The following is a 22,127-nucleotide window of genomic DNA, read 5'->3' on the forward strand; positions in this document are numbered from 1 at the left end:
CATAAACCTCTTTCTGGCCACACAGTATTTTTTGGTTCTCTCTCAAAGTTAGGTTCACATAATATTGTGTGGCAGGAAAGATAAGACTGTATCCTGGTATATATTTTAAAACATAGTATGAAAATACAAAACAATGATTTCATTCATAACAGAATAGGATAATAATAACAGCATTTATATAGCATTTTCCATGCCCTGTAGGCATTGTGGGAAGGGCTTTACAATTATTGTCTTCATTATTCACAATAACTCTGGGGGGTAGTTGTCATTCCTACTTTACAGTTGAGGAAATTGAGAAAAATGGGTGAAATGACTTGTCTAAAGTCATATAGCTAGCATTTGAGGCTAGATTTGATTTGAACTCAGGTCTTTCTGATCCCAGGCTCAGCACTCTAATCATTGTAGCACTAGCTAAAAGGATGATCAGATAACATAAAAAGATCTGTCCCTTTTCCTTTCTCTATTAGTCTTTTTTAAATGAAGGAAAAAAGACAAAACACCCACATTTCTAACAGTTCCCTGTTTTATTGCAATACATCAAAGTCAGGTTAATATTAAGTGTGTCACCAACATAAAATATTGGCGAGGAAGTCATTCATTACATTTCGGACTGTCCCACCTTAAATATTTCTGTGCAAAAGAATCCACATCATTGTTTGGTAGCAGAGAATCTCTTACAAAGTCCCCTACAACATCAAGGGCATCAATCCAAACAAAATAAAATAAAATATGATAAGAGGCCAAAGCAATTATCTTTTCCCTCTCCACACAGACTTGTCAGCTTTTATACTCTAAACAAAAAAAGTGATTACATCTAGGTCATGCAAAACTGTACAATAATATTACAATGAAAAAACCCTAAAAATATTTTTTTTAAAAAATAAATGATATGAAACTGTCAGACATAAAAAAAGGCAGGTCATTTTTTTCCCACTGAAATACCAAGAATGGTTTGTGTCTTTATCAAATTCTTCCTCATAGCCGAGGCTGTTTCTTACATATAATATAGAAGGTTTATTTTTGTTTTGTGTTTTCTAATGTGGATGGAAAGGAAGAGGAGAGTCACAGACTTACAGAATGCCAGAGAATCGGAAAACAAAACACCTATGGCAGCTATGTTGTTTGGGAGTCCTGGGCCCACTGAACTATATTAAGTACATTCTACCCCCATCATCTCATCAAGCAGGATTATTCTGAGAACTTTGGCCTGGATTAAGTCGTTGAAGTCACAACCAGGAATGTTGTTTTAGAATGAGTGAAATGAAATGTCAAACACATATTTCTTTATATATTTCATGGAAGACTGAAATGGGAGGTGGGGTGAGAGGAGGAACAGAGAAGAGTGAGAGAAATGCCACCATGGTCACTTATAAAGTCTGGCCTATCAGAAGTTTCTAGACATAAAAATTCAAGCTGCCCTGATTTTAACATCTTGCTTCCCCATCTGGAGAATGGACATGAAGGATGTGATTCAAATACACTTTGGCTTCAAGACCAGAGTGCTTCTGATGATTACAGAAGCCACAGAATCCAGCTTGTTTACAGCTTCCTGGGCTTTTCCTGCTGGAGTCAGGGAAGGTTACTCTCGTCGCCCCTATCAATTCATAGGCAATACAAGAGAGTTCAATAAAAGTTCAATCAGTCATGGTTCCATCAGGTTCAAGATCTCTTTCTCAGATACATAATTCAGTAATGTAGAAAGTGATAAGATATGTTTGTGATCACAAGAAAGGCAGGGCAGAGATGGGGACCGACTTGTTACAGACAGTTTCAGATTCAGGGGCTTTGGGATGTGTGATAAGATCAGAGATTTCAAACTCCATTGCTTAAGCGTGGGAACCAGAAATTTTTTGGGAAGCCAAATGGACAAAAGACAGCAGTTATCATTTATGACTCCAAAGCTATGCTCCAAAGTAAAGTGCCCAAATCACTGGCAACAGCCAGATTTTAAAATAATTAGATAAATGCAACTTACTTTAGCAACATCTGAAGTTTTCAGTTTTGGCAAAAATTGTACATATACTGAGTACATCAAAAGCAAATGATGAAATCACTCAAGATTCATGAGTAGAAAACACATCCAGCAGGTCTGTGGCTTCAGCTGTGTAGTTGCCTCTAGCACTGGAACCCAGCTCACAGCTCCCGACCCCCAGAGAGATGCTCTGCAAAATCCCTTTAAGACATAACTTTCCTGCTTATCGAAAATGAGAAATGCATTCCTTCTACATGTACCCAAACCACCCACAATGAATTCAAGATTTTCTGTGCAGTACTCAGAAGAGATGGGAAGCATCTTTTCCATCCTGTGCCACTGAACTCTAATGGTTAACAAGTTTCGTTTTCTTTCATTGGATCCTTTTTCCAGAAATTCTCTAGGGGAGTTTGGGATGAATACTGGCTCTGAAGATTCCAAATTCATTATGCTATGCATTTGACAGTGGTGTGACAATGTAAAATATGGAACCAGTATAAACACCACTGTATATCAACTGAAGAAAAGTGTTTTTTTTCCTTTGCCAGAAATGCCCTTTTTGTTTGGCATTGTAATCAATTTACGATGGAAATTACCCTATTACAATCAGCTCTTCATTAAAAAGAATAATTAGGAAACTACTCATCTGATAGCGCAGGTATGGAACAAATAAGATGTGCCATGAGTTGGAGCTCTTTGCATAGGCTCTGGGGTTCATCCTGTTCATTGCTTCTTCTCTTCTGGAAGGTCTGAGATTGTGATCAGTTTGAATTGGAGCCCAATTCTTCAGTAGGTTCACCTTTTGGCCTAGCAGTGGGTCCTGTCTAGAAGTGATCTAAGGCCACAAAGCTAGCCAAGTACCAAAGAGTTTGCTGATGTGATCTGAGACACCCTTAAAAAAGGGAAAACCCTAAGAAGAGCTCAAGTAGAATAACAGACAAGACTGAAAATAAGGTGCTCCCTGGGCGCTTCTGTCTATCTGTCTGATTTGTCTTTGTTATAACATACTAGCAATGAAGAGGAGAATTGGGCAAGGTCACTAAAACATTTGTTGGTTTTCTATCATTTCTAATGTTAAGTGCCATATTTAGGAAAATGTTGGATTCAGATGATAATGAAACACAAGGTATCAACTTATGAACAAGTCAAACTATGTATATATAGTACCTTAAGTGACTCAAAATACAAAAACTTCATATATTTTTCCAGATGCAAAATAATTGGGGAGTGACTAGTACTTTGGAACAAACATGTCCATCAGAAAATAAAATACAATCATATGTAACAGGCACATACTCCAGTATAACTGCAATTTTCCTTTAATCCTCCTCTTTGTATATCTATAAAATAACCCCAGCCCAATCCCTGTCCTATTAAAAAGCTCTGCAAGTTTTTCCTCCGAGTGTATAAACTTGGACAGACTAATAAAAATCGACACTGCTGTTAAGACAGGAATGTTGAATGAATGTATGGTTGTCAGTTATCAATGTTACAGCACAAATGCTGGGATCTAAATTTATAATGCAGGAAAGCAAATTCTTTTAAATCAGCTGAAAATTGGTGAGGGTCCCTGGGAGGAAAGCAAATTTTGTAGATTTCTAATATTTAGTGAAGCTTGATGAGGGGAATCCACGAGACTGAATTCTTTTTTATCTTCACTAGCATTTCCTCCCTCCCTCGTTACTGGAGTTATTTGATGGGGAAATAGCTTGAGACCTCCATCTCATGACAAAATTACAAGAGTTCCAGATTAACCTGGACTGTGAGAAAACAGACTTTTGTCTATTCTTGGTTCACTTTCCTGTGGTGCCCCAAAGAGCAGAGGAGCAAATAACCAACCCAACTGAGCAGGAAAAAGAAGGAATCTTGGCAGAACTGACAATTGGGGGCTGACTAAACTTGAATGGACTTTGTGTCAAATCTTTAAAAAATTATACTTGGGTGAAACTAAAAAAAATTTGATCAAGGCTGCTCATAACACACTCATTTGGCTGACTGAGGTTTTAGCTTTTTGGTAAACTGTTTTCAGGCCAATTGGGGGGGGGGGTAAGAAAAGCACTTTTTGTTCCTTTGGGAGACCCACCCCTTTGGAAAATATAATTCTGCCCATAGGCTTGGGGATAGAGGAGCTGAGAGGGTGGGAAGAAATCTTATCTCTTCATTTATTTATAAGAGATAGGAAGAGTAATCTTTAAAATGAGGACTATGGCTTTAATTCTACGACAAAAATTAGGAAAGACGTGCCTCTGATGACAAAAGAAATTAAACTGTTCTTCTGATAATCTGTGCTCAACAGCATCTTCCAAAGGGAATGTTGCTTTTTCTAGGTCTCTCTCAACAAACATCAACAGATCTTTTCAATGCTTAAAATTATTTATCATGAAAACATAAGGAAACAACATAATTCTTTTAAATTAAAGGATCTCTTTCTCTTAAATATGCATCCAACTTTTACTGAATACATGATGCTTCTCTTAATATATACAATCAGTATTTAACTCTTAAATCTGTGTATTTAAACTCTGTATTGTAGTAAAATATGCATTGTTTTAATTAATAAGGATTCACTGGTAACAATCAGGTTAACATTCAATTGTGGTGGCTGAATGAAAGCTTCATGATGCTCTCTGATGTACTGATTCTCCCCACAAAGTTAGGGGTTCACTGTGCTATCTTACAATATGAAACTCTAGTGCTCATTTTAATCTTATTCATTTTTAGTTATCTGGTCTATTTCTACTACCTTTTTTGGAGGGAGTGAAAGATAATGAAAGCAGCTATAACTGTATGAAATGAAATCAATACAAATAGAAATCCGTGGCAGATATCTGACAAAAGTTTGTCCCTTTTTGCTGCTGCTCTTAAGCCTGGGGGGCAAAATTCACCCTTGAATCATATCAGAGAAGGTGAACCTTTTCTTTCCTATTCCCATCTCCCTTCTGATACCAACCCCCAGATCATTTTCAGGCAGGCGTGAGGGGAAGAGATGAAAGCGAGAGAATAGGGTGAGTGAAGGGGAGCCGTGGGATAAAAAGCCGTTGTGATGTCTGATCTGAATGCTGAAGCAGTTCATGTGTCCCAACTCACGTGGTCAGTGCTCTCCAGAGAGAGGCTCTTGGTCTTGTGAGGAGAAATGGGGCTGGGAGGGCTGCTGAGGTTGGAGCTGTTGGAAGCTGTAGAATGCCTTGGAGAATCAGAGTCCTGCAGCCCCAAAAATGAGGACATTATTGGTGAGCAATAATAACTGCTGACATTTATATAGCACATTATTGTTTACAAAGTACTTTACATTATGTCATTTGAGCCTCACAGTAGCACCGTGAGAAACTAGAGCTTTATTTCCATTTTAAGAATGAGGAAACTAAGACTTTGAAGGATACAAGGCTCTTAAGTGGCAATGCCAGGAAACCCCCATTTTTCTGACTCCAAATTCAATGCTCTTTCCATTACACTATACATTGGGAAAAGCACAAGTTACCACAGAGACCCCGCCCCTCCCATTGATTTGATAATTAAACTAATTTTGTTTACTTTTTCACTGTCATTAATCTCTCACGACATCTTTGTGTGTGTAAAATGAGAATTAAGAAGAATCCCTCCTTTAAATGCTTACAAGCAGGTAACTATGGAAGAAGCACTTAGAAATGTGGGTTCTTTCCACCTAAGCTAGACTAATAACTCAGCATGCACACCCTGAATGCTCCTTCTTCTATAAAATTCTAGTTTGCCATCCAAGTGACTGATGATCACACTGCCCACAGGGTAAGAATGATTGATTCACTGGAACTGCTGCAGTAGATCTCAAGATAGAATTACTTAAGTAAGCTCACTTTTTCTACTTCTCCACTAAGCGCACGCTTTTTCTGTATTTCAAACTTTATCAGACTGGACATTTAATTCTAATGTGCAGTTATTAGTCACTAATACCAGATCCCATTATTCTTGGATCCCCAAATCTCCATCCATAGCCTTAAGCTGGTGTCACACTCACCTCTCGGTCATAGTCCCTTGCTGGCACATCACTTCCTTGGTCCATACCTCCAGAAGACAATGAACCATCCGAGGGAGAGGTCATAGGTTGCCGTTTTGACCCATAACTTCCTCCTGAGAATTCCCTCCTTAATGCACTACCATTTTGTGAAGATGACCCTAAAAGATGGTGCAAATTACTCATGTGAAAGGAAAAATCTGTTTAGCGAGACTTCATCAACTGGGATAGCAAGCTAGCAGAATTGTAAGTTCTTGAAGTTCTTGTCATTAAATGAAAAAAAAATATCATTAGATAATCTTATACAATATGAAACACACGAACTCTATTTCATAGGCAGGAAGAAACACGGAATGAATTCTTCCAAAATATCCCTGTCAGTATTTTGTTCTAGTTAAATTGTTTTTTCAGGGCAAGGGGATGTACAAAAGATAGCATTGCAAATGGATACGGCCATACAAAATGAGGCCAGAGATGACAGAGCCTAGGATTAGAAGCCCCAGTCACGTCGTTGATACATCTTCAATGAAATGGATTGAAGAATTTCAAAAAATACCTAATTGTATAAGGTCCATGATATAGGCAGCTACTTTTCCAGTTAATTTAACTACCAGTTACATGAAATACAATAGCTGGATCAACAAAAGAAGGGCTCCTTCCTCTTGCCTTTCAATTAAATGGGTGAGGAAAAGTCCCGATTAATAATGATGCCAGCCTGGAGAGAATTCCTCTAGTTACGTCCCTAGGATCTCTGTTGGCTCTGTGCTGCTCATTATTGTTGCTAATGATCTGAATGGAGCTATGGATGGCATGCTTATCAGAACTTTCGGGATCGCTAACAAATTGGATGACCAGATAGGTTAACCCCTACCCCCACCCCATATCCATGATAGTTTAGAACTGTGGGCCAAGTCTTATAAGTTTAAATTTAATGAAGATGAATGTCATATAGACTACTAAGCTCCATGAGGACAAGAAATAAGTAATCTAAACTTGGTGTTATTTCCAGCATAAACAACAGTGCTCAGCACACAGTATATACTTAATAAATATCCAAGTGTCTGCTGAATGAATAAGAATGTAAATTCCTACATTTTTCAAAAGTCAAAGGGCAGCTAGTTGGATCAGTGGATAGAGAGCCAGGCCTTGAGAGAGGCGGTCCTGGGTTCAAATCCAACATTAGATACTTCCTAGCTGTGTGATCCTGGACAAGTCACTTAACTCCAATAGCTTAGTCCTTACCACTCTTCTCATTTGGAACAGATACTTGGCATCAATTCTAAGATAGAAGGGAAGGATTTTAAAAAATTGTGTAAGGATAAAGTCACAGAGGTATGGTCAAACTATATGTGGGGAAACTGAACAAACCTAGAGCTTTTAGTGGACTTTAAGCTCAAGCTACTACTGGACTGGAAATTTTACTGCATAAGGAATATCTGAAAAAAAAAAAAGAATTTTTAATTCAGAGAAAATGAGAATGGAGGGGGATGATGACTGTTCTAAATATTTTAATGATTTTCATTCCTTGGGAGAGGGATTAGTCTAGTTCAGTTTAGTCTCAAAAGTATGGAAGTTGGGGCACTTTATGGAAATTAAAGAGAGATGAATTAGCTTCACTCTTATTAAAAGTTCCTAACATTAGGGTTGTTCCATAAAGGAATAGTTGCATTGTTAGGTACTGGGTTCCCTTCTTCACTTACATGTTCAAGTAAAGGCTGGAAGAATGCTAATTGGGACCATGTTAAAGGGCATATTTGTTTTAAGTGTGGGCTGGACTAGATGGCCTTTCAACTTCTTTTAATTCTGTTGTTATATGTCCTACACACATAATTCCATTTTTGTTTAAGTTTTAAAATATTGGATTCAGATTACAATTTAATATAAGAATTGCTGAGTAAGAGAAAGAGCAAGAGAGTGATAAAGCTGAATATAAAAAACCCCAACATGATTTACAAAGTTTTTTTTATTGGGTTCTACAACTAGGAGCGAGGCAGCTTCCTAACCAGAACCAAAATTTTAGATGACAAAACTCCTTGACATGGGAAGATAGTCTCTAGGCAAGGAATCAGTTAAGGAGGCTACCCACACCAAGGATTGAAATCTTTAATATTCAGGTTACCAAGAAAATCTAGGAGATAACTCTGACGGAAGAGGAGAGTAAAAGAAAGAGATGAAGAACTATTCAAATTTTGGGCCAAGTAAGAAGTGTGGTCTGATTGAAGCTATTTCAGGAATGGGATCACAAACTTTCCAATTCCTCTAACTGTACTCACAAGAGAAGGTAATCACCAGTATTTGTGTTGAAGGGTCAAGTATTTGGTTTCCTTAAAAATAACAGAACTTCTTTTAGGAGTGGCAAAGAACTGGAAACTAAAGAGAAGTCCATTAATTGGGGAACAATTAAGCAAGTTATTGTATATGAAGATAATGGAATACTATTATGCTGTAAGAAATGATAAAGGAAGGATGGCTTTGGAGAATCTTGGAAAGACCTGAATGAAAAGATGCAGAATAAAGTGAACAGAACCAGAAGCATAATTTATATAACAATAACCTTGTAAGTAAAACAACTTAGAAAGATTTAAGAATTCTGATCAACACAATGACCAACCATGATTTCATGGGTTTAGGGTACTGAACAAGATAGATATACTTTGGCCACAGTTTACATGGGTCTTTGTTTTTATTTTGCTTCACTATGTATCAAGGGTTTTCTCTTTTTTTCTGTTTCAAAGAGAGAAATGAGATCTTCATTAAGCAAAAAAATTAAAATAAACAAAAACAGAGCTTCTAGCTAGATGCTTAATTCTAGAATAAACTGTTTGAATGAAAGAAAAGTACTACTTCATGAAATGTTTTCAGCTTCCTTGTCTGGGAGATGCTATGTATTATTCTTATCTATAATTAGTCCTTAATTATGATCGCTGGTAACATTTTAAAAATCACTGAATATTTTTGTCTCCCCTCCTGCCCCCACAGAGATTACTAATCAACATCATTTACTTTCTGTTCTATGACTATGGCTGATGAAATAAAATTCTAATTAATTTATCCATAAATCACTGAATTAAAAAGATGGGTTTAGCATATTGTGGGGGGATTGAGCCTAGGGTTCCAGATGGGTACCCTTTGCAAGAATGTAAGACTCCAAAACTTAGCTTCGAAATAAAGAGAAATTTATTAATTTAGAATTCATGTTGAAGTGGCTTGAAGATGTGTTCTGGGCTTTATATACCCTAACAATACTAGAGGTCTCCATGACAAAGGATGAAGTTGGGCAGGAGTGGAAGATGTCCTAGATACAACCCTATGGTATCAGTGTCCATCTTGGAAGCTAGAGGAGAATTCAAGGAGAATATTTCTCTCAGGGTTTTTTTCTTATCATGAGTCTCTGAGGCCCAAAGTCACCTTTTCCTCAGCATCACAAGAATAACAAGAAGAGAATTTTCCTGCTTAACCACTTGTGGAATTTGGGGTTTAAGGGAAACCCAGAGTCCCATGCCAGGTACTTAGGCAGTACAGTGGATAGATTGCTGGGCCTTGACTCAGGTAGCCTCACCTTTCTGAGTTCAAACTTACTAAGCTGTGTGACCATGGGAAAGTTACTTGAGTTTACAAATCTGTCAAATGAGTTGGAGAAGAGAATGGCAAACCACTCGTGTCTTTGTCAAGAAAACTCTAAAGGGAATCATAAAGAACTGGACATGACACTGAACAAGAAGACTAGTTGAAATGTATTTTATATGATAAACATGTTAAGAAAAATTTTCATGTGAATAATAAACTGTTGCCTGGAAAAGTCACCCTGGGTAGTTTCCTTTGCTTGTTTTTTTTCCAAGTCAAATGCTGTCCCTCAGCTATAGCTAAGAAAATGAGTTTGTCTACTTACCTGGCCTTACAATGTATTCACTTTTACTTCCTGAAACCAGCAACACAGTCTCTCTCTACTTCCACCTGGAGCTTCTCCATCACATTTTTATTGCATTTAAATACTGATTTGAATTTTCTAACATGTCTCTATGTGTAAGCATGGGATCAAAATCATTCTACTTCACTTAGGCTCAACATATTTATCAATTGAGAACACAGGATGATTGGTCACTACATGTGAACAAGACTTGGGTAGCTTCTGAGTGCTCAAGTGTTTAGATTGAATGAGAGCCTTGGAGTTTAGAATTGTGATTTGAGCTTAGAGGCAAGGGGGGAGTGATAGAGAGGGAATTGTTTGAGGTGGGTGATAAGAGGAAGAAAAAGCCTCTTTCTCAGCCTCCTCTCCTCCCCCTTGACCAAAGGAGACCTTTGTAAAGTTTGTAGGCCCAGAGAATATAAGATTTCTCATTTTCTCAGTGTCATAGCAATATCCCTAGAATAGTGCACAGGAGCCAAGGGCAGTCTGGATGGGACAAGGCAAGAAACTCCAGGCTCTACAAAGCAGCACAGTAGAAAAGCTACACACTCTCTCTAAGGGGACTTCCATGAAGACATTGGGTGTAACAGTCCATAGCTGTGTTTACTCAAGACAGATAATTAAGTCATAAAGTTTGGCCTGAGGAGAGCACCTTCTCCGTCCTGCGCATGGCCAGTAAGGCAATGAACTTTGATCCCAACTAGTTTGGGTGCGAAAGTAGGTTTCTTTGTTCTCCCCAGGCTGAAGGATCCGCCCTTATCTTATGACAATTTACCTTTCTACCAATGATAATCCCCGATGTCATTAATTACTATGCATTATGTATCTTTGCATATGATAATCAATAAATAGACGAGCCCAGAGGCCCAGCCCAGCTTTACCCACTCATCTTTCTTCCTTACTACTATCTCTCTCTCTCTCATGGAGCAGGCCTCTGGCCATGCTCCGACTTTCACCTCTACTGCTCTTACCCCTATCATTAAGCCGGAACAGTCCGTGGGTTTAAGGACTGTGGCTTGTCTCTCCTGATCTCTAAGCTTATTTCTGACGCCCATGATGTTATGTGGTGGTCTTCTCACTGTTTCATGTAGCTATGAAGTGGAAGGCTGGAGCTTAAGTCTGTGGAGATCGATTTATATATGATTGGATGTCTAGTCTCTCTCTTGCCATCCCTCCCAGCTTCAGATCCTGGTTTCCCCCAGAGATAAACCTCTATCTATCTTTCCTTTAGTATGAGGGCTGCTGGCCAGTCCCTCACACCACATTGGGAAAAGGACTTCCAGGAACTATCATTCACTTCTGTTCACCACATGTTGGTTGGCTGGTGTCTTTTGTACTCCAAGAGGACCAAAATGATGTCACTGGTGGTGTCCCTTGACTTTGGGATTAACTGTTTTTGAGTGAGGCAGAATTGCACAAAGTTGTGAGCAGGGCTTGCTCTCTCTTCCAGTCATCACAAGTCCAGTAGCAAGACAGTCAGGATAACTAGTGACAGCTCAGGATGCAGAGGATGACCATGGCTTCCTTGATGTCTTACTGACACTCTAAGAGTTCCATAGTGCCTACTTCAGCTGCCTTCATGATCACTGGAACAAATTCTTCTCAGCTACTCATTCTTCCAGGAGAACTTTTTGTGAGATGGGAGTAGACATCCCTACCCCCCACCCCCCACCCCCAATTCACTGACAGATCTGAGGCCCATGGCTTACCCTCAGCTTGGTTTCACCTACCTACCATGATGGTTTTACCAGATAAGCTGCTATCCATGCTACAGCTTCTCTGAGCCATTTGTCAACTTGAAATCTGGACACCCCAAGTCTGCCCCTAGTCCCAGAGAATTTACCCTGAGAGAAGTCCCAGACTCACCCATTTCCAACTTAACAATAGACTTTAAGGGAGACCTAAATCAAATATTAAAAGTACCTTTTGTCCTAGTAGTTTCTCCCATAGTATCAAAGTCCTCTCCCAGGTAGTCCAGTCCTTGGCTAGACCTTTCCCTTTGGTATTCACTGTAAAGCATCAGGCTCTCCCTGAAAATCCTGTCTTGTACTTCTCATTTCCTTGTAGCCATGATAATGCCAATCAATCATATTTTCCTGTCCTTAGTTCCCTAAATGGTATATAAGTTTCTCAAGTTATATTGATCTTTGGAGAATCACCTAGTCTGTGCAGTGCATTCTCCCAGGGATTCGTCCTGGAGCTCCAGGGTGTTGACTCTGTAATTTTTGGCACTTGGCTCTTTGAAAGCGGTTACTTACTGGACCTATCTCTTTCCTGATTAAAGGTTTGGTTTTTCTGACATTAGTCACTCTGTGTTATTTCCAAGTTAACACATGATGGATGGACAAATGACAAGCCCTCTCAACCAAGGTACTACTCTCCCCATAATACAACATGGGGTTGCCACATGTGCTATAAGCTTTGAGCCCATTTTACCTGGGAATTTATCTGTACTGGCAGGTGAGTGTATCACAGATTTTTGGGGAGACATTTTGTACCAACTGTCCTTCCTATACAACCTTACTAATTCTTTCTAAAAGCCAAGCCTAGCTTACTGTTATCAAGCCAATAATGTACTTAAGTGCTTACTATGTGCAAGACACTCTGCTAAGTACCGGGGATAAAGAATAAGGCAAAACTAGCTCCTGACTTCAAGGAGCTCACAGTCTACTGGGGAACCAACATTAAGGTGGAAGTAATCTCAGAGGGAAGACACTAACATTATGGGGGAATAATAATCATGACAAGAATTGATAGGTTTTAGATGAAAAGCATAATTTCTAAGATTCTGTTGGAGACTGAATGGAACCCTGATAAGATTAAGGATAAAAAGGCTAAGGACAGAGCTGGAATGATGGATAAGGATTGAACTACAATCCTTAAGAAAGCTTCAGTTTTATCTCATTATTTCTACCTCCCAAACAGTGACTTCTTTTACAAAGGAGTCAAAAGAGTGGGTTACTGTCTTACTGACAAGGAACTAGAGGGAAAGCCAGCATTGTTCAGCAACAATGAAGGTGTGGCCTAATGGGGTGGTAACACTGGGATTTTAAGGAGGATTTGTTCAAGTAAAATAGACTTTTGTAGAGAATTCCTTTGTCCCTCCAGGTTAAAATGGGGAATTTTGCATACTTGATTAGTCAGTCAATAAACATTAAATAAGCACTTAAGTTTTGGGCTAAGCACTGGGGATAGTCTCTACCCTTGAGGAGCTCACAATCTAATGGGGAAGATAAGTGATATAGAGATAAATGGAAAATTATGAGAGAGAAGGCACTAGAATAAAGAAGGGATGGGAAAAGCTTCCTGTAGAAAGTGGAATTTTAGTTGGGACTTAAAGGAGGCCCTCAAAAGATTAAATATGGCTCCAAAGATGAACAAAAATATGGCATCTTCAAGATGAACTTGTTCTATAACTAGCTCACTGATGGAAGAAGAGGGGGGCAGGAGAGATGAGATTTTTAAAAAAGATATGGGTTTTTAAAAAATTAAGTTTTGTAGAAGTCTTTAAAAAAAAATATCACCACAGGGATAACTAGGTAGCTCAGTGGATTAAGAATTGGGTCTAGAGACAGGAGGTCCTGGGTTCCAATTTGACCCCCAGACACTTCCTAGCTGAGTGGCCTGGGCAAATCGCTTAACTCCATTGCCTAGCCCTGGTGAGAGTTCTCCTCTTTGAATTCATGACCACTGAAGGAACTCATCTGATGACCTCTATGGATATAGATAGCTGTTTGCTTTTGCCAAAGTGAATAATCAAGTTTAAGCACTTATAAGAAAGGAGAGTGGAGAATGGGTCCATCATCAATCTGGTTGTGGGGTATGTTGTGATGAGATTCCCTTAACTAAGGATGATGCAGTTCATTGTACTCATTGAAGATCCTTATGGCATGCTGATAGTCTTCCTTTGAAAGATCATTGTGGATAGATCCCTTGTGGTTCCTGATATGCCTCTGACTGGCAAATTGATTATACCGGCTTTCTTACATTTCAAAGCAAAAGGCTTGCCCTCACTAGTTGATTCTTAGTATATTGATTTTTATATGCCACTGTGGCAGCTACCATCGAAGATTTTATAGAAAAGAGCATTCTTTCCTATAGGCTCCCCTTCACACTGCCTCTGGACAATACACACTTTTATCAAGAAGATCCAAGCTAGTTGCCAACATATTAACTGGGTTTTCCATCTTTTATATCACCCTCAGGCATGTATCACTATCTAGACTGCTAGAAAACAACAGCTTAAGCTATGATGAATCATCACACTCTTCTTATTTCCCCAATTATCAGGGCTGAGTATCTCTCATCTGAGATATCTTTGATAAATCAGCACTAGCCCAAATTGGGGGAGGGTTTTCTGGTCTATTAGTTGGATTTAGATTTAAGGAAGATTCACCTAAGTTGGAACATTTTTGGATATGCCTCCAGTGAACTTCTCTATCCTCTATAAAGAATAATTGCCTGGGCCTTGAAGTTCTGTCTCCTCATAAGATATAACTCATGGAAATGGTTCAACTCCTTCTTAATTGGTAGTCCCCCCCCCCCCCCCCCCCCCATGATTTTCAGACAAGTTCTTCCCAGAGAGGGGACCAAGGGGTAGAATTACTGGAAGGTGGTTTGCTTTTTCATGAGATGGGAAGTTAAATGATTTAAGAAATAATCATGGTAAAAAGGAATTAACACAAATACTGACTTGGTAGTAATCCTGAGTCTCTGGATAAAGGAGAAGGGGAAATATTTAGTCAGTTCCCATAGAATGATAAGGTAGCTACTCACTAGAGGTCAGGTCTCTAAAGAGCCCAAGATTTGATATTATCTAAAAGTGTTCTCCAAAAAGGAAAATTTTGAGGATGGGCCAGGGAATGCTGAGTGGGTGGCAGCATAGAGAGAATCAGCATAAAGGTCCCAAGACACTCTGCATACAAAAGGCTAATGACTTCTTAGCTGCTTTGCTAGAGCTGATGTGAACCAGATGGAGGAATGGAGGTGGTGCTGCAAGTATCTTCTATAGCTACAATACTCTGTGTTGTTCCTGGTCATGATTGTTTTTATATCAGAAAACTTATTCTAAATTGCCATAATAGTACTCTTACTATTTAGTTTGTATTTGTCAAAGGGCCTTTTGCATTATGTTTTCAAGTTTTTATATTTGTATTAAGATCTTCCTTGAATATTGCCCATGCTAGGCTTTTGGTGGAAATCAATTATTTTTTTTTAAAGATAATTTTTGTAGTAGTGGCCTGAGGGATTTGGGGATAAAATAGGAATATTTATTTTAATTAGGTAGCAGTAGTTTCCTTTTAAGGAAGGCATTCTTGGGACTTCAGTTATCTGGAGGATGAGAGGTCTAACAAAGTCAGGGTCTCTGGAGTTTTTAGTGGAATTCTTAATTGCTTCATGGGGACTTCTTTAACAAAAAAAAAACAACTATCATGTTCATTCTCTCCCACAAGGGGGAGAGTGCATTTCTTTCTCTAGGTACCAAAAGCACTTCTATAAAATTTCAACTTGATTATCATATTCTCTGATTAGATCTATCAACCCTCTTTCTCCTTTTAGAATTCATCTTGCTGTAGTTGCCTTGGGGCAATGAGTCCAATATTTAATATTGTGCAGGTTTTAATTTGGTCACCTTTTAGATTTGTTCTCATCTAATCATCAAAAGTTTAACAAACAAAAGTTTATGTTAGACTGATGTGCATACATATTAATTGCTCTACAAAACATTCTTTCCACTAAGCCCTGACTTTCAGATGTCTGTTTGTTTCATATGATACTGTCTCAACCTTCTCTTCCTTAGGATTAGGGTTATCCTAGGTGGGTCTTTCCTAGAAAAAATCAATAGTATTACCTTCATCCAGAGGTTAAGTTTAACCTTTGTGTTCAGATTCAAAGCCTTCATGCTCTATTGCCACTTGGCATACATTAAGAATTTCACATTTATCAAATCAAAACAGCATAAGCTAGTATTCACACAGTACTTTAAAGTTTGTGAAGTTCTTTACAAACATTATTTAATTTTATCCTCATAACAACTCTGAAAGGTAGATGCTCTTATTATCCTCATTTTACAGATGAGGAAAATGAGGCCTAGAGAGGTTGTGACTAGCCTAGCATCATATAGCTGTTAAGTATCTGAGGCAAGATTTGAATTTAGATTTTCATGACTCCAGGTCCTGATTTATTCCTGATCTATTCACTATACCATCTATCTAAATGACAAAAATGGCACTGATATCATTGGAAAAAAAATTTCCCAAGATGAAATGGCTATTTAACGTGCTTTTCAGTGAGGCCATATAACTTGATTCTTCCATGTATATCAAATTCATGAATGTTTTAGTATAATTTCCCCTTTGATTTAAAAGCCAAATTTAATTCTATCCAAGAGTGATGATAATGGGATTTAAGGCTAAATAAAACCACAATAGCCTTAATCTTGACTCTCTGGAACAAGCTACCTTTTATATTAGTTGTTCTTGATATGATTGAGTTGATGGTATTTTTGAAATAGAGAATTGTTTTACATGAGTACATTAAATATGGCTGGTTTATTTTATATACTAGAAGAATATGACCAATTATTAGCATGTAAGAAGAGTCAAAAGCTTTGTGATAATCATTTAAGATGATGTAAACTTCATTGTAGGTTTTGGGTGGTTTCTTTAATTAATTAAGTTATCAAATATCAATAGCAAAAAAATTAATTAAATTGATAATGTATTGCTTTGGGGTTTTCTAAAAACCTCTTTTGCTTTTCATTCTCTCCCACAAGGGGGAGAGTGCATTTCTTTCTCTAGGTAATCTTCTGTTTGTTCCAAAAGCACTTCTATAAAATTTCAACTTGTTTATCATGTTCTCTTTGGTAGATCTACCAACCCTCTTTCTCCTTTTAGAATTCATCAACCTATGTTATTTCTTACATGCTTGTATATTTTTTGAGTTATATATGCTGTGAATGCTTTGCATAAAGTATATAAATAAGTCATTGGACCATACTTGGAGTGGTCACTGGAGTTATGGTAATAAAATATGAAGCCTTCCATTAAGTTAGGATCAAGCTTGTATAAGAGAGGATGTTGATAAATTGCTCTGCCAGTAATTCATGCACCTTTAAATATGGATTGTATTTGGACCTGGCACTTTTCAGGTCTGTTAAAAATCTACAGTTAGAGCTATTTCTCTTCATGTAACGGTTATCGTTCATTATATTAATGATATATAAACTTTCCCTTCATATTTGATCCAATCTGTTTTATTGTTTGACTTTTTTCAACCTTATAGTCACCTGGCAATTTTCTATATGTTCATGCTTCAAGGATTCTCTCCTATAATTTGTTTCCTAAGACTCTCTAGTACAATATTTAATTAATACTGAATTGTTTATTTTCTCATGTTTCCATGACTCCTTTTATTCCCTTAAAATTTTCACTTTCTTTTTTTTTGATTCTGACGGGCATTTTTACTATTGTTCCCTTTAACTGAGCAATATGTTAAAAATCTCTGCTGCATAAATATTGAGTATATATGGAGGTAGTTTTTCAATATTTTCTCATAGGTCTTCAACAGTTTCTTCAACTCACTTCTGCCATGGTGGTATTCTTAAGAGTTATGTTCCTAGATATTTTTGCCTTTCCTTCTATGCTCCCTACTCTGACAATGACCATAGTACATATTGTCATGTACAGGTCCTAAAATATTTTTATACTCTGCCGAGTATCATGGAATGGTGAACTCTTTAATGATGATTCCAGCAGATCCCAGCTTTGGGGAATTACTTCTTCTTTATATAGTTGGCAATATTAGTTAGATTTATGCTGTTAAACCCCAAAAGATTTTTTTTTTTGGGAGGGGGGAAAACTAAAATCCAAGTATGTTCATCTTCTCAACCATTCAGTAATAATAGGTAGTAACAATTTTGAAGTTTGCAAGGCATTTTATATATATGATATCATTTGACCCTTAAAATAATGCTGTGAAGGTGTTGCTATTATTGTCTTCATTGTAGAGATGGGAAAACTAAAGTAGACAGGTTAAACAACTTGCCCGAGGTCACATAGCTAGTGTTTGAGACTGGATACAAATTTATGTCTTTCTGATTCCAAATCTAGCACTGTATCTACTGTGCCACCTAGCTGCCTAAGTGATTCAAGACAATGAAATTATTTTTGCTGTTTCATTTTTGAAAATTATTTCTTGATTTTTCAGTAACTGTAGATTTTTAGTGACTTCTGATTCAAGCAAATCTGATTTAAGCAATTCCTCAATTTATATTTTTTTTCTAATGTTGGTTGTAGAATGAAATTATTTCTTAAGAATGCCCTGTCCTAATCTTGAAGCACCGTTGGATAATTAGGATCTGAGGATGTGTGAAGGCTTTGCTTATACCTTGTAACATTTGTTTGCAATTTTGTTATCATGTAGTTCTAGAGGATAATAAAACCATTCCTACCTCCAAGACATTTTATATATATTCATGGTATGCCCACTTTAGCAGTCAGTGCATCAAACCATTTCCAGCAAAATGGGTTTTTATTTGTTTCAATTTATCTTGCCTTAAATACTGTAACCTAACCAAGCCTTCTCCAACAGGTACTTGTGCAGATGATTTTTGGAGCCTCAGTGTAGAAGTTTGCATATTGCCTTTAAATTTCACCCTATTTAACTGATACTTTTATTTTAAAACTGTTGAGGTCTTCTGTTGCAAAACTGATAATCATACTATTTATATAGTCTTTATCCATATTACTGATAAGCATGATGAACAAACAGGGCTAAGGGCAGAGTACTGTTGGACTACACTAGAGATCTTTTTCCAGGTGAATTTCCATCTGTTAATCACTTGTCTTTGGGTTTATTTGTTCTACAATATGATGATACTACCATATAGTCCCTATCTCTTCAGCTATTATATAAACAAAGATTGTCAAATACCTTGCTGAAAATGTGTCTATAAAATTTCTTCATATGCCACTTTAATGAATATTATTTTAAAAAAACCCCAGCCATAAGAGTCTGCAATGATTTGTTATGGATAAGGCCATACTAGGGCAGGAGTTATAATCAAGAGGTATAGTGGCAAGTAATCAGATAGTATTTGTGGTTCAGGTACAAGCAAATATCCTAATCACTTGAATACTGTTAAATTAAAAATTTAAACTTTATAATCAGTTAAATTCTCTGCTTTTTCTCCCTGATCTTCTGTATCCCTATGCTTCCTCAGTAGAATCCTTGTCATCTCTCTGTAGTTTTAGATTAAATAATGTCTCCCCTGATACATTTATGCATGCATAAACATTTATTTATTTATTTTTCCATTTCTTTTTCATTATATTTTTATTCTGAACTTAATAAATAAATCAAGCATTTCCTTATACAAAGCAGAACAGAGAAGATTGTATGTGAAAATGTGAATGTTATATATCACTTGCTTTTCCATTTATGTATTTATGAATTAAATCATGCATACATTTAGATGTATGCAGCTAAGAAAGCACAATATAAACCCTGACTGTTAAGCATTGCTTCAGGTAATGGTGGGTTTATGCTCCGAGGCACACTCTTACCTTCTGTCTTAATATCTATTCTAAGAGAAAATTGGAGCAAGGGCTAGGCAATAGGAGTTAAGTAACTTGCCCAGGGTTGCACAGCCAGGAAATGTCTGAGGCTAGGTCCTCCCAATTTCAGGCCTGGAGCTCTATCCACTGTGCTTTGCTACCTAGCTACGCATCCCTGCCCCCACCTCCACCCTCCCATCCCCCTCTGATCTACTGTTCTTGATAGGCTGTCCAATAGATGATACTTGCTGATTATACAATTGTGTGTAAACTTAGATGCACTGGACCTTAGGGCTCAGAAGGGTTGGATAAAAAGCATTTTTTTTGGTTGACTTAAATGTGTTGATATTTTCCCATGTGTAAAACAAGAACTGGGATGAATAAGTAAAATGATAGCAATTATAAATTTAAGTGCAGGCAAGCCAAGGGCCATGATGAATACTTTAATGGGCCCCTGATACTTACTTGCTGCTAGCCCACTGCTAGCACTCATGGAACGTCCTGGCTCAGGACGTGATTTGGTGATGGATGGAATACTGACAGAGCCGCTGAACATTGTCCGACTTTCCTGAGGCCTAAGGTTCTAAAAGATAGAAAAAGAAATACTTTAATGAGAGAAAGAGAAGGACTTTCTGTAGAGGAATGTTTTTCAGTACAATTGACAACAGAAATTTCCTTCCTATTAGAATGAGCAAGGTGGCAAATTAAACAACACCTTCCCTCCCATACAAAATAACTATGAAACAAAGCAAAACTAAATTCTAGGTGGGAGAGCTGTTTTTTTTTTTAAAATCTGAAACCTAAGAATTATGCAGCAAGAACAGTGGCTTGAAGTTATTGAGTTGGCAGTAATGGTCAAGTGTTGAATTACATGGACAAAGACAGACAACAATTTCCTATATTGCTAAGGTCTTAAATATTAACAAATTAAAAATCCCAACAACTTCCCCAAAATTATAGGATATTGAACCATATTTTTGGGGGGTGACATATGCAATGTACATATAATTTTTCACATGTTGCTACTTACTCCCAAGAAGGGAGTTATTTTAAGAACTCAACAAACACTGTTTCGAACACATTATACAATGATGACATTCTTGCAATTAGGTTAGTCTGGTTAAAATGTTAAGTTGTATCTGTTTGAGTTTTTCATCAGTCTAAAATCACTTAGGTGTACAATGGAAGGAAAATTGGTCACAATATATTAATTGAAGACAATAATCAAAAGAATAAAAAGGCTATCTATGAATATTTTACTAGCCCATAGAATTTTCTCCCCTCCCTTTCTTCCTCTTTCCTTTAATTCTTCCCTTAGTGTGGTTCACAACTGATTGCATAAAATTATCATCTTTTAATAATGATCCAGCATGAACCATTATGATCTTGTACAAGTAGCAATGTCCAAGATGTCTCCATTTAAATATGTAACATTTAAAAAACCTGTTGGAAATAAAAATTATTCTTCCTAAGTTTTGCTTTAATATGCTAAGTGAAATTTAGGCTTCCTGGATCAGGGACTTGGAAGAAATTCCAGTGATTTACTTAAATCAATAAAATTCTCTGGGCTTTTAAAGTCCTTTATAACCTGACCCCTGCACATACTTCCACACAGTCTTCTTAACACTTTCTTCCCCTTCACATACCCTATGACTGTGTTTACACTTTTCATTTCTGCCTCTTGGCTTCTTTTAAGAATCAGTTCAAGTTCTATCTTCTGCAAGACCTTTCATTGTCCTTCTTAATCTTAGTGCTTTCCTATAAGACTAGTTCACATTTATCCTGCATACATCTTTTGCCTGTACAGTTGTTTCCTCCATTAGACTGTGAGCTGCTGGAGAACAGACTTTATGTGTGTGTTTCTTTTTTCTTCAGTGCCTGGAACATAGTAGATGCTCAATAAATGCTAGTTGACTTTTTATTGACTATGTGATGGCTTTAACTACCTTCACAGGCTTCTCGAGCATTCTGTCTAGGTTACCCTCAAATTAGGTAAATGCTTTCATTCCTGTCACCATAATGACTTAAAGGCCCAAGAAGTTTGGCAAATGTTCTACTGTGCTTCAAAATTACTAAAATTTAAAAAAAATTAAACTTACTTGGGGAAAGGATCTCTTTCAAGTGGTTCAGATGATATATTTGCATATATATGTATGTATACATATATATATATATACACATACACATACATATTCAAACTTTTTACAGCCTACAGCAAAATTCATTAGAAAAAAATCTATATATACATCTAATGCTTACACATTTATATTTTAAAATAATTTTTTATTTAAAAACATAACACTGCCTGATCTTAGATAACAATAATATAGGTATATAAAATCAGATTTTTAAAGCCTCTGTACAAAGAAAGATCTAAATATTCAAACTACTTATCTTTTCCATTTTATATTTTTCAATCACTGTTAAGTCAAGCAAAAATAACTCCAGCTTTTCTTATCAACAATCTGGAATAGGGAAATGGACATGCAAGATTCCAGCTTCTTTTTGTTATCAAGATTATATATACAATAGCTACTAGCAATTTAATTTTCTTAGGCTTTGCTTCAGCATCTAATGCAAAGCTTATAACATCCAAAATTATTCTGACAAAATCACCAACCCTTCACTCTAACTGATGCGATTGCCCCAGCTGGAAATGGGAACTAGAGAATTCTCTTGATCAATACTTTCCTCAGAGTATAC

General features: G+C 37.1%; 1 protein-coding gene across 20 annotated transcripts in view; it reads right to left on the reverse strand.

Moving 5' to 3' along the window:
- Positions 1 to 505: 505 nt before the first annotated feature.
- Positions 506 to 22,127, reverse strand: part of CDC42BPA (CDC42 binding protein kinase alpha) — a 414,118-nt gene continuing 392,496 nt past the window's right edge. For 18 of the 20 annotated variants that reach the window (XM_001368345.5, XM_056816035.1, XM_056816037.1 and 15 more), the window contains 3 exons: positions 19,890 to 20,007; positions 5,964 to 6,121; positions 506 to 5,173 (listed from right to left, as the gene is read on the reverse strand). In XM_001368345.5, coding sequence (XP_001368382.1) covers positions 5,042 to 5,173; positions 5,964 to 6,121; positions 19,890 to 20,007 — 408 coding nt within the window. In that variant the 3' untranslated portion in view covers positions 506 to 5,041. Of the gene's footprint in view, positions 5,174 to 5,963; positions 6,122 to 19,889; positions 20,008 to 22,127 lie in introns of those variants that run through there. The other 2 variants (XM_056816043.1, XM_056816044.1) reach the window with 1 other exon arrangement.

The sequence above is a fragment of the Monodelphis domestica genome, chromosome 2 (genome assembly GCF_027887165.1).
Source record: "Monodelphis domestica isolate mMonDom1 chromosome 2, mMonDom1.pri, whole genome shotgun sequence".
Lineage (NCBI taxonomy): Eukaryota > Metazoa > Chordata > Mammalia > Didelphimorphia > Didelphidae > Monodelphis > Monodelphis domestica.